This window comes from Sycon ciliatum, chromosome 1 (genome assembly GCF_964019385.1).
Source record: "Sycon ciliatum chromosome 1, ocSycCili1.1, whole genome shotgun sequence".
NCBI classification, from domain to species: domain Eukaryota; kingdom Metazoa; phylum Porifera; class Calcarea; order Leucosolenida; family Sycettidae; genus Sycon; species Sycon ciliatum.
This window is the reverse complement of record NC_088643.1, coordinates 65,136,993-65,154,612: the sequence shown is the minus strand read 5'-3', so window position 1 is coordinate 65,154,612 and position 17,620 is coordinate 65,136,993. Positions and strand designations below refer to the sequence as shown.

General features: G+C 49.5%; 1 protein-coding gene across 1 annotated transcript in view; it reads right to left on the bottom strand.

Moving 5' to 3' along the window:
- Positions 1-3,693: 3,693 nt before the first annotated feature.
- LOC135804884 (dual oxidase 1-like) overlaps positions 3,694-17,620 on the bottom strand; it is a 33,999-nt gene continuing 20,072 nt past the window's right edge. The window contains exons 12-20 of the mRNA XM_065318854.1: positions 13,578-14,043; positions 11,797-12,255; positions 10,119-10,944; positions 7,974-8,173; positions 7,065-7,239; positions 6,435-6,676; positions 5,704-6,150; positions 5,233-5,388; positions 3,694-4,760 (exon numbers count right to left, since the gene is read on the bottom strand). Of these exons, the coding sequence (XP_065174926.1) occupies positions 4,509-4,760; positions 5,233-5,388; positions 5,704-6,150; positions 6,435-6,676; positions 7,065-7,239; positions 7,974-8,173; positions 10,119-10,944; positions 11,797-12,255; positions 13,578-14,043 (3,223 nt within the window). The 3' untranslated portion in view covers positions 3,694-4,508. The remainder of the gene's footprint in view (positions 4,761-5,232; positions 5,389-5,703; positions 6,151-6,434; positions 6,677-7,064; positions 7,240-7,973; positions 8,174-10,118; positions 10,945-11,796; positions 12,256-13,577; positions 14,044-17,620) is intronic.

The window sequence follows — 17,620 nt, the reverse complement described above, 5'->3', positions numbered from 1 at the left end:
AGGCTACTACCCACAGTCAGTCAACCACAGTAACGTATCAGAACTTACTCCGGCACGGCCTGGAGGTTATCTTATATCAAAGTGAAAGTGAACTTGCTCTCTCTCTCGGATCTCTATCGGATCTCTCCGATCTCAGCTCCAATCTAATCTGAGCTAATCTCATGGTGGCAGAAAAGACAGCAGCTTTTATAGGCAAGCAAAGTATGTATAGCAAAGCAGGCGGCGGTAGGAAAGTAAGGTTAGTAAGCCATTGCAGTGATTACGAAATCATCCTTCTACAAGTTCTAGAATAGTGGAGAAGGCAAACCTAGATCATCATTGCTATACACGTAGACGAAGTGAGCATTGCGTAACATTAACATAATGACTAAGCGAGGTGTTCTAGAAGATGAGATATCTATATTATGCAATTTAGTCAGCAACATTACTCATCGGGCATATGACGTGGAAAGTCTGGAATAGTCCGGAACAACATGACATACATGTGTACATGAGTCATGACTGTACCAACTAGTAACTAAAAGGAAGTGATACTAGAAGTGATGACAGCAGCATGCATGGAAGATCTATGATCTTCTAGAAGCGCGGTACTCCTGATGTAATCAAATCATATGTGAGGTACATGATGTAGGACTTGTCCGAAAGTAGTAACAAGAGTAATAATTATTATAAGAGTCATGCAAAGTACTAGTCATGCGTAAACTGTAAAGCAGGGATACTACACCCTCCCTTCCTACACTAAATCACGCCCTCGTGATTTGACAGAGAGTTCGATGATGTATGATGAACAGTACTCACTAGAAGGCACCGTCAGTAGGTGGACTGGACAACTAACTTGCATTCACGTACATGTATTCTTGAATCTTGAACAGAGTGCTTGATATTCGGACGAAAGGGTGACAAATGACACTAGTAGTAGTAGTAGTTGCTCGAGCTCAGCAGCAGATCATAGGAGGCGGTGTGAACGTCATAGTAGATAGCGTATTACTTGTAGAGCGTCAACCGGAATATGGCAAATAATATCGGAAATGATAACGTTTTTTTAGAGTAGACAGAAGAACTGAACTGATAATAAATCAAAAAATAGAAGCACACCAGGTTCTCACCATCTCACGGGGTCAAAAAGGGAATATTGTCCTCCAAACAGGACCGAAAAACCACAGTTTACTTGCTGCACAACCCTGGCACAACCTGCCAGCCAAATCGCAGTTCCAAGCCAAACTGAGTACACAAGGGCATTCTCACACACATTGTCCCAGGTTAGCTAGGTAGACCGTGGCTCACCATGATCGGACGCCTACCGGACTAAACTGGATTCACTCACTCGCATAAAGGAAGACTGAAGAGAATAGAAAGACTGAAGGAAGACAGGAAAGAGAATGCCATACCTGGAATCAGCTTACATTGGACATGGAGCTTGATCGGTAGAGACGCTGTCCGTCATCGTTTCAGGCTAGGGGGAGACATGGCGGGCGAAGGAGTAGCGGCGACTGACGCATCAGGTTGGGCCATACTGGTACTGGTTCCACCAATAAAACAATTTACCGCTGCCATCAATTCTGTAGCGCGGCTGCCATCATTGCAGTACAGATACTAGGTGGGTTCGAATCTAGCAATTATCAAATTGAACCACCGCTGCCATCAATGTAACGTATCCCACCGCTGGCACCAATGTAACGTATCCCACCGCTGGCACCAATGTAACGTGCGTGATCTAAGGCAATCCCACCGCTGCCACCAATGTAACGTGCGTCGGCGAGGCTAGGAGGCTACTACCCACAGTCAGTCAACCACAGTAACGTATCAGAACTTACTCCGGCACGGCCTGGAGGTTATCTTATATCAAAGTGAAAGTGAACTTGCTCTCTCTCTCGGATCTCTATCGGATCTCTCCGATCTCAGCTCCAATCTAATCTGAGCTAATCTCATGGTGGCAGAAAAGACAGCAGCTTTTATAGGCAAGCAAAGTATGTATAGCAAAGCAGGCGGCGGTAGGAAAGTAAGGTTAGTAAGCCATTGCAGTGATTACGAAATCATCCTTCTACAAGTTCTAGAATAGTGGAGAAGGCAAACCTAGATCATCATTGCTATACACGTAGACGAAGTGAGCATTGCGTAACATTAACATAATGACTAAGCGAGGTGTTCTAGAAGATGAGATATCTATATTATGCAATTTAGGTACGTGTGTGTGTGTGTGTGTGTGTGTGTGTGTGTGTGTGTGTGTGTGTGTGTGTGTGCGCACAAGGGCATGTACATATACACACACGCACACATGTATGCACTAGGGCTGAAACGAATGCTCAATGAAGCGAACGAATATTCCTTTTCCGAATACATATGAAACGAAGAATATTCCGAATATTCTTAACCATACAATATCCATGGATACCTTGTTGTATCCATGGTAACCATAGACCATTGACTGGTGTGTACCCCGATTACAAGAGAGATGTGTGAAAGTGGCATTGTCATCATTTGTCTTGCTAATGATAACACATTAAAGGTGGCAAGTCTACTCGTATTTTGCACGAAATAAGCCTGATCGGTACCAAAAAGGCGAGTTTCTGTACATTTACGAATATTCTTATTCTACTTTAACGAAGAATATTCTTTTTCCGGTCTGCACATTTCGAATATTCGAATAATTCGAATATTCCTTTCAGCCCTAGTATGCACGCACGAGCACACACGCGCGCGCGCGCACACACACACACACCTTGACCTTTTGACGCCCATCGCCATGCAGAGGCGATGATAGCGATGCTATGGCAGAAGCCATAGCAACTTCTGCTGGGATTGCACCCGTGATTCAACAGCTTGCAAGGCTGAAGAATTGGCCGTCACTATTCAGCCTGGTCTACACCACACAGCCATGAAGTGGCTTTTTCTGGCCTGCGAATCCCTACGTGTTGGTCTTTTTTTTAAATGTTTTTTTTTCCCGCAAACACATTAGGCCACACGTTTTTATTTCTATGTTTCTCGTCACCTGAAAATCTGAAAACGTATGCGAGAGGCGGAAAAAAATAAAATTTGACCGAAAAATAAAAAAAGTTTATTAGACCTTTGTTCACACTAATCCACCAATACACCATGCAAAATAGCATCCATAGTTAGCAACTAGTATGTGGTAGGAGCTTCTGTCACAATCTGTGCATGTGCAGCTAGATTGTGCACAAAAAATGGCGACCTCGCATCATGTTTCGCGCAGGCCAGGCCACATTATGTACATGTGCATGAGTGTGCTGGTCCCCACATGCACAGTCAGTGCAGCACAGTTTTTTTCTTCTTTTTTTCTTCCAGACTCCTGAATCGTATGCGTGCGGGTGACGAGAAACATAGAAATAAAAACGTGTGGCCTTACACCACATACTCCGGCATACACTGACTGTTGGTAACAATCCAGGAGAATGAAAGAAAAGTCAGGAGGAGTCTGAGAAAGAGAAGAAACACGTGTGTGAACATAATCGTCGGGAATCAAATCCGCAACCTCTGATTGGAAATCGCTACACATACCACTGCACCATATGATGGACACACACACACACGTACACACACGCACACACATACACACATGCACACACACGCACAAACACACACACACACATACACGACGTCGTGCACGTTCGCCTGGACTTATACCATGGTCACGCGGCCCACGCTCCATGCATGTACAACATAACCCGCTGGCTATCAAGTTCTGTGAGTTCAATCACCAATCACCAATTATCATGACCATGATGACAGTGTATCATTATTAGTACGGACAGTGTATCAATTTGCTCGGTAGTGCATTAGTGCTCTAAAAGAAACTGGGTAACATTGGCAGCAGCATGATCAGCCATAACAGAAAGGAATACGCAAAATCAGAGCAAGGAGCATGGACGCCAAGACCGGCAAGGATATGCAGTATGTGGGTAAAGGTCTCCTACATGCTGGGGTTACTGATCGGAAAAGATTGCCTTCGAGTTAGAGAGGGCACCTGCACCTGGCTGAGTGGTGACCTCCAGTTAAGAGAGCTTACACGGTTACGCACAGCTGGCTAGAGGCACAGCACACAGTTGACTAGCAGCAACAGAAGAGCAGGGGGAAGGGGATGAATGCAAGTACGGTCCCATCTCCATTGTTATTACTTGTATCACTGTATGACTTATTGCAGGGTTGTGTGTGCAGGAGTTACATTTGATTCTATGGCAGATAACCAACTGCTGTACCCAGATCATGTCAAATTCTATTCTTAGAATGCAGTTTGAGTGCATGCTGCAAACAAAAAAATGAGGCCAGAAGAACACAGTCTTGGAGATAGAAAGGTTGGGTTGGTGTTCAATGAAGCACCTAGGAACCAGAGGACTAAAGGCAAGGAACAGAGTCCCGGGAAAAGAATATCAGGAATGAAGAGAGAGAGAGAGAGAGAGAGAGAGAGAGAGAGAGAGAGAGAGAAACAGGGAGAGAGAGAAGACTGTGGGCATTTTGCGGGCATTTGCAAAGCAAGCGTGAAGTGGGGACACTTAGAAGTTTTCGGAGTGGTGAATGAAGATCGGGCCTTCGATCTGGTTGCAGTGTTGACAGCCCTCCTCCACAGACCGTGTCATCGGTGGCGGTCCGCAGGAGAAGACACCAATCTGGCCAACAGAGTTATGAAGATCCTGAAGACCTTCGAAGAAGCTGTTGAATTGCGGCCGTCCGAAGTGAGTGACCGAGCGCAGACCGCTGAAGAGAGAGCGGTTGGATACCTTCTGGAAGTGGCGCTCACAGATGTACTGAGTGAACAGGGGCACAAACAAATAGATAGAATATGCTATGAGCTTCCATTCCCGCTACTAGTACTGGTAGTGCATGTTTCTTCAGCAGCAGCAGCAGTACCGGTGACACAGGTGACACAGGGCCAGCATGGGGATTTGCGCTGGGCAGTCATTCTATTTATTTATTACGTATTTAGATAATGTCTCCGGGCACGTCAACAAGGTAACTGGTTTGCCCAGTGTTCTCCAATCAAATACTTGCACGAATTTAAAACACTTCGACCAAGATCCTATGCATGTATTGAATTTGCTGATGGGAACTCGTCTCCAAGCCGTCACCCAGTGATGCAATGATGTACAGAGATCATAATGGCACCAGCAACCCAGGTCACAGTGTTGGTCCCGGCTGGTTCTCATGCCAGCAAAGGCGAAGGGAAGGTTAGGTGGCATGCTGCATGCGTGCGTGCCGCCAGGTGCATTCCCAACTCACCAGCATAATCGTACGCAAGTCAAACTTCTGGTAGAACTGGGTGATGAAGATGTGGATGTCGGTGAGCTGCTTCTTGTCCTGCTCCTCGACCTGGCGGATGATGTCCGTCATCCACTCAAACTGCTTCTGCGTACGCGTGACCCACAGGAAGTAAACCTGTTCAAAGGAAACAAGGAGGCGTACAGACACTAGAGTGTCAGGCAAAGAAACATCCAGTGGGACCAAGGGAAGGACTAACTTAGTGGTGGTGCCACAAGACGCATCGGACACAACACAGCACTGACAACAAGCTACGTTATCACCCACTGCAGTTTGCTTATAATAAAAAAAGTCCATTGAAGTAATTCATGTGTGCACATCTTTCACGACAGCCCCTCGGAGCTGTTTTGATGCTATTGCAATGGCTCCGTGACCGGTACGCTCCCACCAAGACCACTTTCTGCACGCTACGCTAGCATTTCCCCAACTCACCTTCTTGGCTGCGAATCTAGTGTTGTTAGCCTGCTTGTGAACAACATCCTTGAGGATGGAGGCGAATGGTGTGACACCAATACCGCCGCCGACAAGCACAGCGATCTCATACTTGAACCAATCTTGATGACCCTCTCCAAACGGACCGTCAAGGTAAAGGCGGGGGAATGACAGAGCGCCGTGAGCGTCGCGGTTCTTGGGGTTCTCCGGGTCGTAGACCGTGCGCAGGTTTTGAGTCCAGGGGCCGACGGCGCGGATGTGCAGGTCGAGGGTGGGCTCGCCAGGCGCCGAGGTGAGCGTGAACGGATGGTACTCGCTCTCGTTGAGGCTCAGGCAGGCGATTCGAACCCACTGGCCAGACAGGTAGTCAAAGTTGCTTGGCTTCTTGAACTGCAGGTGAGTCACACCACTGGGCAGCTTCTCGGCCTTGTACACGACAATTTCCACCTGTGTGTGTTGGGGCAAGCATAACAACACATCACACGCAAGAGGAGTTACATCGTGAAAGCAAAAAATAATAATTATCGAGTGCATGTTGCTGTTCAAGTTGTCTTCACAAAGGCACAAGACACACACGCTGTAGTTAACTAACCAGCCAGCTTCCCCTAAAAGGTTAGCAGGTGCCTTCCATGAGCTTTTCACACCTCAGCTCAAAGATGACAGGAGTGTCAGAGCAGGGAAAGAGTAAGCGTGAGCTTGCTACCCTAGCAGATTTGCCCGGTAAATCCTACCTTCTTGCGGCTGTAGCTGATGAGTTTGTCGATGGCAAAGACGGACGCTGGCACGATGAAGAACCACTGGAAGAGCGGCGGCTGCACAAGACGACCGCTGCCGTGAAGGATGAGCAGGATGTACATCACTATGTACAGGTGATGCGTGATCCAGAACGTGCGGAAGAGATAGCGGCGTGCGTATGGCATGGCGAAGATGTAGAGAGTGACGCACACCAACACCAACAGGTAACCAGTCACACCTGAACACATTCAGAAGAGACAAAAAACAACAGTAGACGTCATGTATGCGAGGACCATGGAATAATATCAGTGCTCAGTCAGACGAACCTGGGGGAAACCAGAAAATACGAGCTAGCTGTATGGAGACATTTCCGGTGACTTTGTGCAATAGACATTGAACTCTCTAGCTTGCCTATCTGCTGAAACACCACATGGCTGTGTGTGGCAATCAAATTAACCATGATCTTTGCATTGCAACATGCTGCCTGCACTGGGAAGCAGAAACGCTTATGATGAAGCACCCCCCCCCCCACACACACACACATGCGCGTGCACACACACGCATATACACACACACACACGCGACCATGCCCATACAACACACCCAAAGCATACGAGCATGCTCACCAGTCAGAGTGTTGAACAGCCAGAACTGGAACTTGGGCAGCTCGTCCGATAAGTGGTAGTACTCGCGGAACAGGCAGGTGAGATCATTGGCGGTCTGGGTGCTGATGTGGTAGAAGTTGATGGCATGACCAATACAGTGCACTATCGTGTAGATCAGGGCCGTGTAAGCAATCAACTGTATCGTGAACATGAAAACAGGCAAAACAACACAAAGAAAGAACCAACAAGAGTAAGAGGATGAAAAAGAGTTTAGGAATCGACTCAGATGGAGAGCCAAGGATTAATTTAGGAATGGACTCAGATGGAGAGCCAAGGATTAATTTATACAAAAGAAAAATGGACTGTAGAACGTGAGTACCGTCGGTCAGTGTCGTGCAACTTGTGTTATCGCATGAGCTGCTGATTGTTTAGTAACTGGTGGTGTTAGTGGACAGTATAGCGTAACTTGTAGTTCCTTGATCCATTTTTCTTTTGAATAAAAGGGTGTTTTAATACTCAGAGTTTCTCGCACAAAGCAATTATCAGAAACTTGAAAGCCGCAGTGTGTTGCAAAGAAGGAGTTGAAAGCAGTGTGTTGCAAAGAAGGAGCCATATCAATGTGTGACTCAGTTTTTGAGAACCGGCCATAGGTCAGGAGTAAGCGATGCACCTCATGTCGGTGTCCCAGCCTGGACACTTGCCCTGCATGTAGGTCAGTAGCTACAAAAAGAGCACAACATATTAATGTTCACAAAAGAGACTCCAACATAGAATAGGCCGCCGCCTGTGAGAGTCGGAAAAAAGCATTCACCATGCTGAAGAGATGCAGTAACGTAGGGAGATCAGGCGCGATGGAACACATCACAGTGTGTTTCATCAAGCAGAGCCATGCAAACACAGCAGAGCCATGCAAACACAGCAGAGCCATACCTTATGCATAGTATGGGCAAAGTCGAACGGGATGAACTTGTTGAGGAAGGTCTCGCGGAGTCGCGTGATGATGTTGCGGCTCATGGTGACCAGCAGAGATGAGTAGGTGAACATCATGGCGGACGCGGCACCACGAGTTACCGTCACACCATAGCCGGCAATACGACGCAGGCCAACGTGCTCTCTCTCCACGGAATAGTCTACAGAGAGCAGCAGCGCATGTGTGAAACGACAATAAAAGAAATGATCTACACTATGGTCAGCGGCCACGCATGTATGAAAAGTGGTACAGCCGCAATCCACCTCAGTAGACACCGAACTGTATTGATATGCTTTCCTCTCGTGCGTCACAGTTGTTTTGATTTACTACTATTAGCAGAAGCACACACACACATTCTTTCATGTCCCCAGCCATGTCTGCCACTGCCATTCAGATTGTAAAATCATGTGTAAGGCGGTGCACAGGGGGTGGTAAGGCAGTGTGTGAATGGTACGGTAAGGCAGTGTTTGCATGGTATGGCAAGGCAGTGTATGCATGGGATGGCAAGGCAGTGTATGCATGGTATGGCAAGGCAGTGTATGCATGGGATGGCAAGGCAGTGTATGCATGGGAAGGTAAGGCAATGTGTGGATGGTATGGTAATGCAGTGTGTGCATGGGGTGGCAAGGCAGTGTGTGCATGGGATGGCAAGGCAGTGTGTGGATGGGATGGTAAGGCAGTGTGTGCATGGGATGGTAAGGCAGTGTATGGATGGTATGGTAAGGCAGTGTGTGGATGTGACGGCAAGGCAGTGTGTGCATTGGATGGTAATACAGTGTGTGCATGGGATGGCAAGGCAGTGTGTGCATGGGATGGCAAGGCAGTGTGTGCATGGAATGGCAAGGCAGTGTGTGGATGGTATGGCAAGGCAGTGTGTGCATGGGATGGCAAGGCAGTGTATGCATGGGATGGTAAGGCAGTGTGTGCATGGGATGGTAAGGCAGTGTATGAATGGTATGGCAAGGCAATGTGTGGAGGCAGTGTGTGGATGGTATGGTAAGGCAGTGTGTGCATGGTATGGTAAGGCAGTGCGTGCATGGTATGGCAAGGCAGTGTATGCATGGGATGGTAAGGCAGTGTGTGGATGGTATGGCAAGGCAGTGTGTGGATGTGATGGCAAGGCAGTGTGTGGATGTGATGGCAAGGCAGTGTGTGCATGGTATGGCAAGGCAGTGTATGCATGGGATGGTAAGGCAGTGTGTGCATGGTATGGCAAGGCTATGTGTGGATGGGATGGTAAGGCAGTGTGTGCATGGGATGGTAAGGCAGTGTATGAATGGTATGGCAAGGCAATGTGTGGAGGCAGTGTGTGGATGGTATGGTAAGGCAGTGTGTGCATGGTATGGTAAGGCAGTGCGTGCATGGTATGGCAAGGCAGTGTATGCATGGGATGGTAAGGCAGTGTGTGGATGGTATGGCAAGGCAGTGTGTGGATGTGATGGCAAGGCAGTGTGTGGATGTGATGGCAAGGCAGTGTGTGCATGGTATGGCAAGGCAGTGTATGCATGGGATGGCAAGGCAGTGTATGCATGGGATGGTAAGGCGGTGTGTGCATGGTATGGCAAGGCAATGTGTGGATGGGATGGCAAGGCAATGTGTGGATGGGATGGTAAGGCAGTGTGTGGATGTGATGGCAAGGCAGTGTGTGGATGGTATGGCAAGGCAGTGTGTGCATGGTATGGCAAGGCAGTGTGTGGATGGTATGGCAAGGCAGTGTATGCATGGGATGGCAAGGCAGTGTGTGGATGGTATGGTAAGGCAGTGTGTGGATGGTATGGTAAGGCAGTGTGTGGATGGTATGGTAATGCAGTGTGTGGATGGTATGGCAAGGCAGTGTATGCATGGGATGGCAAGGCAGTGTGTGGATGGTATGGTAATGCAGTGTGTCGATGGGATGGTAAGGCAGTGTGTGGATGGTATGGTAAGGCAGTGTGTGGATGGTATGATAATGCAGTGTGTGGATGGGATGGTAAGGTATGGTAAGGCTAGGTGTACTAGGTGTACAAGGCTATCTCACTTGAGCATAACACCTTCCAAAGTGAATAACTTTTTTCAATGTCCCAAGTTAGAAGACTATCCTACAATTCGCAGCTCCTATCACTCACAATAAGCTCTCTCGACAAAGATGGCGCCGACCACAAGCTGATAGAGAGTAAACCAAAAGATATGCAGGCGGTAGTTCTCCCAGAAGCGCTGGATTCTCAGAATGTTATCGGCCTGAGTGCTAAGCTGAGCGTTGTCTCCAATTTCAGCTTCAACAGGCAGTGGCTCGATGTGGAGATCAGACGAGGCTGAGTTGTCTTGCTCGTTCTCGTAAGCGGCAGTGGCAACGTCGATCTTGCGTCGTCTGACGGAGCAATAACGGCCTGCCTGCGGCGCTGGCGCTTCCTCTTCCAGTTGGGATGGCTCACTGGAGGCTCCGTTGCCGCCCTTGATCGAGTCCAGGGCTTGCAGTTGGCCTACGGAGAGGGCCTGGGCGTTGGACTTGCGTGCAGTCTTGCCGCGCACCTGGACGGCAGCGTCGTCCAGCTCCGAGCGGTACTCGCCAAACAATCTCTTGAACTGATGGATGTCGATGGTACGCTGATCGGCCAGGCCGGCCGACGCCATCATGCTGTCCACGACTGTTTTCAGATTGCCCGAATCCACTTGCTCATTGGCCTGCTCAATGAGATGGCCCAGCATTTCGGTGAACTCCTCGCGTTCCAGAGTGCCGCTGCCGTCGATGTCGTAGATGTTGAACATCAGCTCCAGTTTGTTGTCGGCCGTGCCCTTGGTAAAGAGGATCAAGAACTTGAGGAACTCCTGGAAGGAAACAGTGCCGCTGTGGTCATCGTCCACCAGCTTGAAGACCTGCTCTACAAACAGCGTGTCAGGTTTCATGCTCATGGCCTCCGCAAACTCAGCCTTGGTCAGCTCGAGGCTAAGAATCTGTGTTGCAACGAGAAGCACAAACAAGAAATAGGAGAGGAAGTGAAAGAACTGCTAGGGTCGTCCTCAAATATGGAGGTGGGAGAACTGGATCGATCAAAAATGAACCTGCTTGACTTGGTCTAAAAAGCTTTCTATTTCTCTACTGGGCAAAGGAACACAATGGGGTGTGGCATAGTTTATCATAACCATTTTTTGTTTTTCCATTTGTGTGTGCATTATTCACGGTGTTCGTAAACCATGCGGCTAGTCTGGCCACATTTTTCCAAATTGACCCACCCAATTCGTGCAGTTGACCCACCCTATTCGTGCAAAACGGGATTTTCGTCAGTCGTGTTCATTTCCCGTCAAGTATCTCATTCGGCTGGACCAGCAGGAATCCCGGCGTCACGGCCCTGTTATAAGTTAGTGAACATTTTACACCTGAGTATTTCCTTCTTGTCGATCATCAGAACAATCTAGAATGAGTGCACACTGTTGACTGGGCAGTGCTTCTGTGCATGTGTGTGTGAAGCATGAAGTGAAATCCACCTGAAGTTAGTTAAAGCCAAGTGTGTGCCGACCAGCAATGTTGCTCCATGCAGCCTGAACAGTATACTGCTCTAGTACATGCAGCATGCATTGTAATGAACAGTATACTGCTCTAGTACATGCAGCATGCATTGCATGCATTGTAATGAACAGTATACTGCGGCCTCACTGCAGTGATATGGCAGTATACTGGCTCGCAGTGATATGGCAGTATACTGGCTCGCAGTGATATGGCAGTATACTGGCTCGCAGTGATATGGCTGCTGCAGGGCTGCGTACACTGTCCTGCTCGACCACCGAAAGCTATCGCTGGGAACTTACTTGCTTCCTGCGCTTCGTGGTGCGCCGGCGGATTCCGATGAAGTTGGTCTTCTCTCTTGGCTGGCCCTCTTCGGCGAGAGACTCGCGGAACAGGATACGGAAGAACTCCTCCACCAGCTTCTGGCGATCCTCCTTGGTGAATACGTCGGCAAGGATGGCGTTCTCGGCCAGGTAGCGGCGGCTCGTCGTGACGCCAATGTGGTTCAAGAAGTCGTTCATGGCGTTGGAGAACGGCTCGGGCGAGCCGGCGAAGCGCAGCACCAGGTCGTAGAGGTTGGCAAAGCGCAGCAGGATGACGCCATCCGTGAGCACCTTGTTCTGCGGGGTCAGCAGCATGTCGCAGTGCTTGATGTGCGCCAGGTCGATGCTGCGCACCACGGCTCCGGACACGGCGTCGTAGACCTTGAGCTGCTTCTTACTGACCGACGGTGCCACCACCACCTTGCGGGCCGGATTCACCTGAAGAGATGAATGAGACCAGTGTGACACACATACACACACATGCAGACACACGCACACACACGTGCAGACGCAGACACACAGAAACACACTCACACACACATACAATACAATACAATACAACACAATACAATATGCCCAGCCGGAGATGATAGCAGGTCCCGAAGGAACCAACAGTGTTCAAGTCACGAGCAGAATCGGGCATGGCGAGTCAAGACACACACACACACACACACACACACACACACACACACACACACACACACACACACACACACACACACACACGCGCGCACACACGCACACACACACGCACACACACACACACACACACACACACACACACACACACACACACACACACACACACACACACACACACACACACACACACACGCGCGCGCACACACGCACACACACACGCACACACACACACACACACACACACACACACACACACACACACACACACACACACACACGCGCGCGCGTGTTCACACCAGCACACGGAACAATAGACATCGGATGTCCATAGCATCATGCATACACCTACTGAAATAGAGCAAGCAGTAATAGTGCTTTACACGTATGATCTTAGAGCTATGGGCGTTGTGATTGCAACAACAGGTTCCATCTGTCCTTGACACTGGAGGCAGGAATAGCACGTAGCTACTGTGCCAGCCGGAATTAAACATTTTTTTAACGGCTCTCCTAAAATATATTCACTACTGCACTCCATTGTTGTCCAAGGGCCAGTCACTACTACTTTTGTCCTGGGAGCATGTCATACCAAGCAAAAACAGCAATAGTACCATCACTCACTGCCTATATCCATGATCCTGTGGGGTGTGGAGTGTGGGGTGTGGGATGCAAGTCATGTGGGTATGGGGTGGTGGTGGTGGTGGGGGGGGGGGGGGGTGCAGCACAAGTGCTTACATCTGCGCTGCCTATATCCATGGTCCGGTGGGGCGTTGGATGTAGGTCATGTGGCGTGTGCGGGGTATGGGGTCAGATGGGATGCAGCACGCGGCATGCTTACATCTGCACTGCCTCTGCACCGCATATTCATGGTCCTGTGGTGTGTGGGACGTTGGATGTAGGTCATGTGGCGTGTGCGGGGTATGGGGTATGGGGTCAGGTGGGATGCAGCACACATGCTTACATCTGCACTGCCTGCGCACTGCATATTCATGGTCCTGTGGGGTGTAGGGTATTGGATGCAGGTCATGTGGCGTGTGTGGCGTATGGAGTGGTGGTGGTGGGATGCAGCACACATGCTTACATCGGCACTGCCTGCGCACTGCCTGCACGGCCACACTCACCTTCAGCTCATCAGCCACCATGGGTACACCGCCTGACGTGGAGATAACACCGGCCTTCAGCCACACGTCAGCACCGCCGTCGGACGCGTTAGAGGCTCTCGCCTTGATGGCCCGCTGCTTGACTACCCTCACAGCAACGAATAGGATGACAACGTTGAGAAGCAGGTAGAGGCCCAGAGAGACAAAGCTACCGATGAACGGGCCCTCGCTGCCTTGGAAATAGTCGAATGTCTTCATGGGTGAGCAAGGCTCCATGTGCTGGGCAAGGTTAGGGACATTGTACTCAATGTGCGGTTCGCAGCCATGTGTTCTGAAAAGAGGAAAGTCCTCGTCTTCTTGGCCGTCGTACCTGAACGGGTTGCGTGTCAACATGGAGCTGTTGAACCAAGAGGCGCGCATGATGCGCACCAGGACATCCTTGAATGACACTGCCCTGATCGTAGCAATCTGCTCCTGATTGAAGAGTCTGCAAAACCAACCGACACGTACATACGGAGGCAGCTTACAATCAGGACGAGTTAGTGGTAGGGACCTTGGTGATGTTAGTTTAACACTTAGTGGATTTTGGCAATATTGTTTGGGGATAAGGCAACACCGGTTGCTTGCAATGTGCAAGCTGCTATTTAAATACAGGATGGAAATATCGTCAGTTTACAGATGCACACATACAGTCAGACCTCGCTTAACCGCACACATCCGTTTTCCAAAACAATATCTGGATAGGCGAGGGAACCGGATAACCGAACACCGTTTATGTTGGATGCATCACGTATGCTGTAAATATGTAACCAGATTGTTTCTTCCAGATGGCGAGGGATCCGGATAAGCGAGGACCGGATAAGCGAGGACCGGATAAACGAGGACCGGATAAGCGAGATCTGACTGTACCTAGGTCACATTGACAGTGCTGCCAACCTGATTGGTCTGATTTGCGTACTCGGACGGCTGAATTTCCGTATTTTCCAGAGTTTTTGCGTACTACCAACTGTTAACCCTTTAAGTGCCATAAGTGGTTGACAAAATTTTCCTGTCAAGTGCCACGATCAGCTGAGCAGGAGTACTTTCTGAATGCGACGGTCAGCTGGTTCTCACCCTTCCCTCAGTGCCACGCAGATTTCTGCAATTGTGCTATTTTACAGTTATAAACTTCAGGACGGCAAGTGATGGTGATATATTGCTACTACTCAAAGATAATGTATACATGATATGTTCAGAATATCATCAGCAACATGTTTCAGAGCTCAGCATGCAGAAAAATAGTAATGCCAATGAATGCAGCAGTGTCAAAGTGAAAATAAGTCAGCAAGACGGAAATGCGCACATACAAACTTAGTTTGCAGCAGCGGTACAACGTAGCAACAACTGCTTGTGGTATGGAGATAGTTGCTAAATTTCACAGCAGTAGCGCAAGGTTATGCACTAGTCCGCATACCGTACTCTGTAGTCGTGCAGGGTGTGAAAGCGCTGGAAGCATTCACCGGGACACATCATGCGTACGCACTGCACGCACTGCCAGCTAAGTTAGTTTGCTTCCGGTGGTCCGGTCGTCTGCTGGACACAACGCAGTCTCGCTTCCCTTCAACAGCTAGCTGCGTACAAAAGTGTCGCTCAGTTAGCCGAGCTGTGTCCACATCGTCAGTAGTTGCTGGTACAGATCTGCGACGTGGTTCACCAATCGGCCACTGTGTTTCAGTGAACAGGGAAGCGATGAGCGCCTTGTGGAATTCCTTTCCGTCAAGGTCTTTGCCTGTCATTGCGTTGTAGATTATTTTCGCATTGTGCACCGAAATTTCCAGCAGCTGATGGAAAAGGATCAGGTACCAACGGCGGTGACGATGCGGGAATGCGTAGTAGCTCAGCATCTGATCCGCCTCGTCCACGCCGCCCATCAAACTGTTGTAGCTGGCGATGCATGATGGCTTTTTCACGGACCAAACTCCTTGAGGCGCACGCCGGTCGCGAATATCTACATCGACAACTTCACAAGAGTGAATCGTCGAGAGAACTGTCACTTGCTTCTTGTCCGGCCAGGAGCATGTGAGAACTGTTTCATCTCTCCAGAATCTCGGCGGCGTGCCCTTCTTTTCCTTGTCCTTACATGCTGGTGGAAGCCCTTTCCGATTGACTCTCACTGTGCCGACAGCTCCCATTCCACGGCGCGACGACAGCCACTGAAATAAGGTAGGTGACGAATAATAATTGTCCATGTACACTACGTGCCCTTGGCCGAGGTGTCGAACCAATTTCGCCACTATCGACTGCCCTTCGATGTGTCGGCCATGGCTACGTCTCGGCCCTCGGCCATATCCTTGCCGGTGTACAGAGTCCACTCGTATATGTATCCCGTACCCGGCTCCGCAAGGACGAATGCTTTCACGCCTCACTTGGTCGGTTTGGCCGGCATATATTGTTTGAATGATAGGCGACCCTTGTACGCAATCATTTGCTCATCCACAGACACATCCCTCTTAGGGTAGTAGGACAGTCTGAAGCGCTTGACGATTATGTCCAGGAATTTACGAATCTTGGCGAGAGGGTCTCGATACCTGCCGTGCTCGTCATACTCGATGGTTGTGTTATCCACGAAATGAAGGCACGACAGGATCAGTTGGAAACGATTCCTGGACATAACCTTGGCAAAGCCGGGTGTCTGGTAGAGCCAGTCCGTCGTCCAATGGTCTGCCAGCGCTGGTTGCTCCACGATGCTCATGGCGAGCAAGAGTACGAAAAACACTTTCATCTCGCGTGACGAGATGTCATGCCACTTGCGCATCCGGGAGCTTGGAAAGTGAGCGCCGAGGGCTTCCAGTTTTCGCTGCGCATACAGATTTGTTTGCGTGACGGCTATGTCCACGGCTTCATCCGTGAACATCATAGCGAAACAGTCTGCCGGCGAGATGTTTTCATCGGCCTGTGCCGTTGGCCCACGTTGGCGAGTTACTCCCGGCAGCCATGCACTCGCATCCGCGGTGTCGTTGTCAGCCGTGACGGTCCGCCAGTTCCACACTCGCGGTTGTTCTTCGTCGTCTTCGTCGCTTCCTTGAAGGTCGCTATCGTCATCTTCGCTACTGCCGACATCGAAGCCTTCAAACTCAGACTCATCAGACTCACCGTCAAAGATTCTGTGGATTTCACCGTCAACTTCCTCCTGTGTCATCTCTACCTCTCGCCTTGAGTCGCCATTGTCACTCGAAAGTGTTTGAGTTTTGAACGAGCGTTTCTCGCTTTTTATAGATACGAACACTCGGTTTTTTCTATTGAACTGATACCTCTACCCACGGATAACGCCAGGTCAAAAGCGTGGGACGGAGCTACAGACCTCTGGTACTGTAGGACACGTCCAAAAATACCCCTCCGTCGGGCTCTTCATAGAGCCTTGGCATTCCCACACAGAAGTGTGTCGGACTCTCTACGTCGCCCGTGGCACTGTAAACTAGAAGTACACAGGGCTCATTTCGGCAGCCGTGGCACTTAGAGGGTTAAAGGGGGAAAAAGGCTAAAATCAAATTTTCACCCGTTTAGTTGTAGTCGTCGGGGTGCTGAGTCGAATGGAACAATGTTTTAACGTGTACTTCGCAGCCTTTTATATGCTCTGCATACATATACATGCATAGGTAAAGTGCGTTGTCATGTGTAAAACTGGTTCATAGTCCGCAGATCCATACTTCTCAGTTTTCCGTACAATTTCGGTCAATTTACGTACTGCGGAAAAAAGGAGTAAATTTCCATACAGATACGGAAAAATAGGGAAGGTTGGCAGCACTGCATTGAGAGCATATCATATGATGTACAATTGGGTAGCCCCCCCCCCCCCAGTCTTAGCACATCTTCATGCGCAGTGAAATTGGTGTGTGTGTGTGTGTGGGCGCGCGTGCGTGCGTGCGTGCGTGTGCGCGCGCGCGCGCGTGTGTGTGTGTGTGTGTGTGTGTGTGTGTGTGTGTGTGTGCAGTCGATTTCCAATCGAGAAGTTGCGGGTTCAATTCCCGACGATTATGGTCGCACACGTCTTTCTTCTCTTTCTCGGACTCTTCCTGACTTTTCTT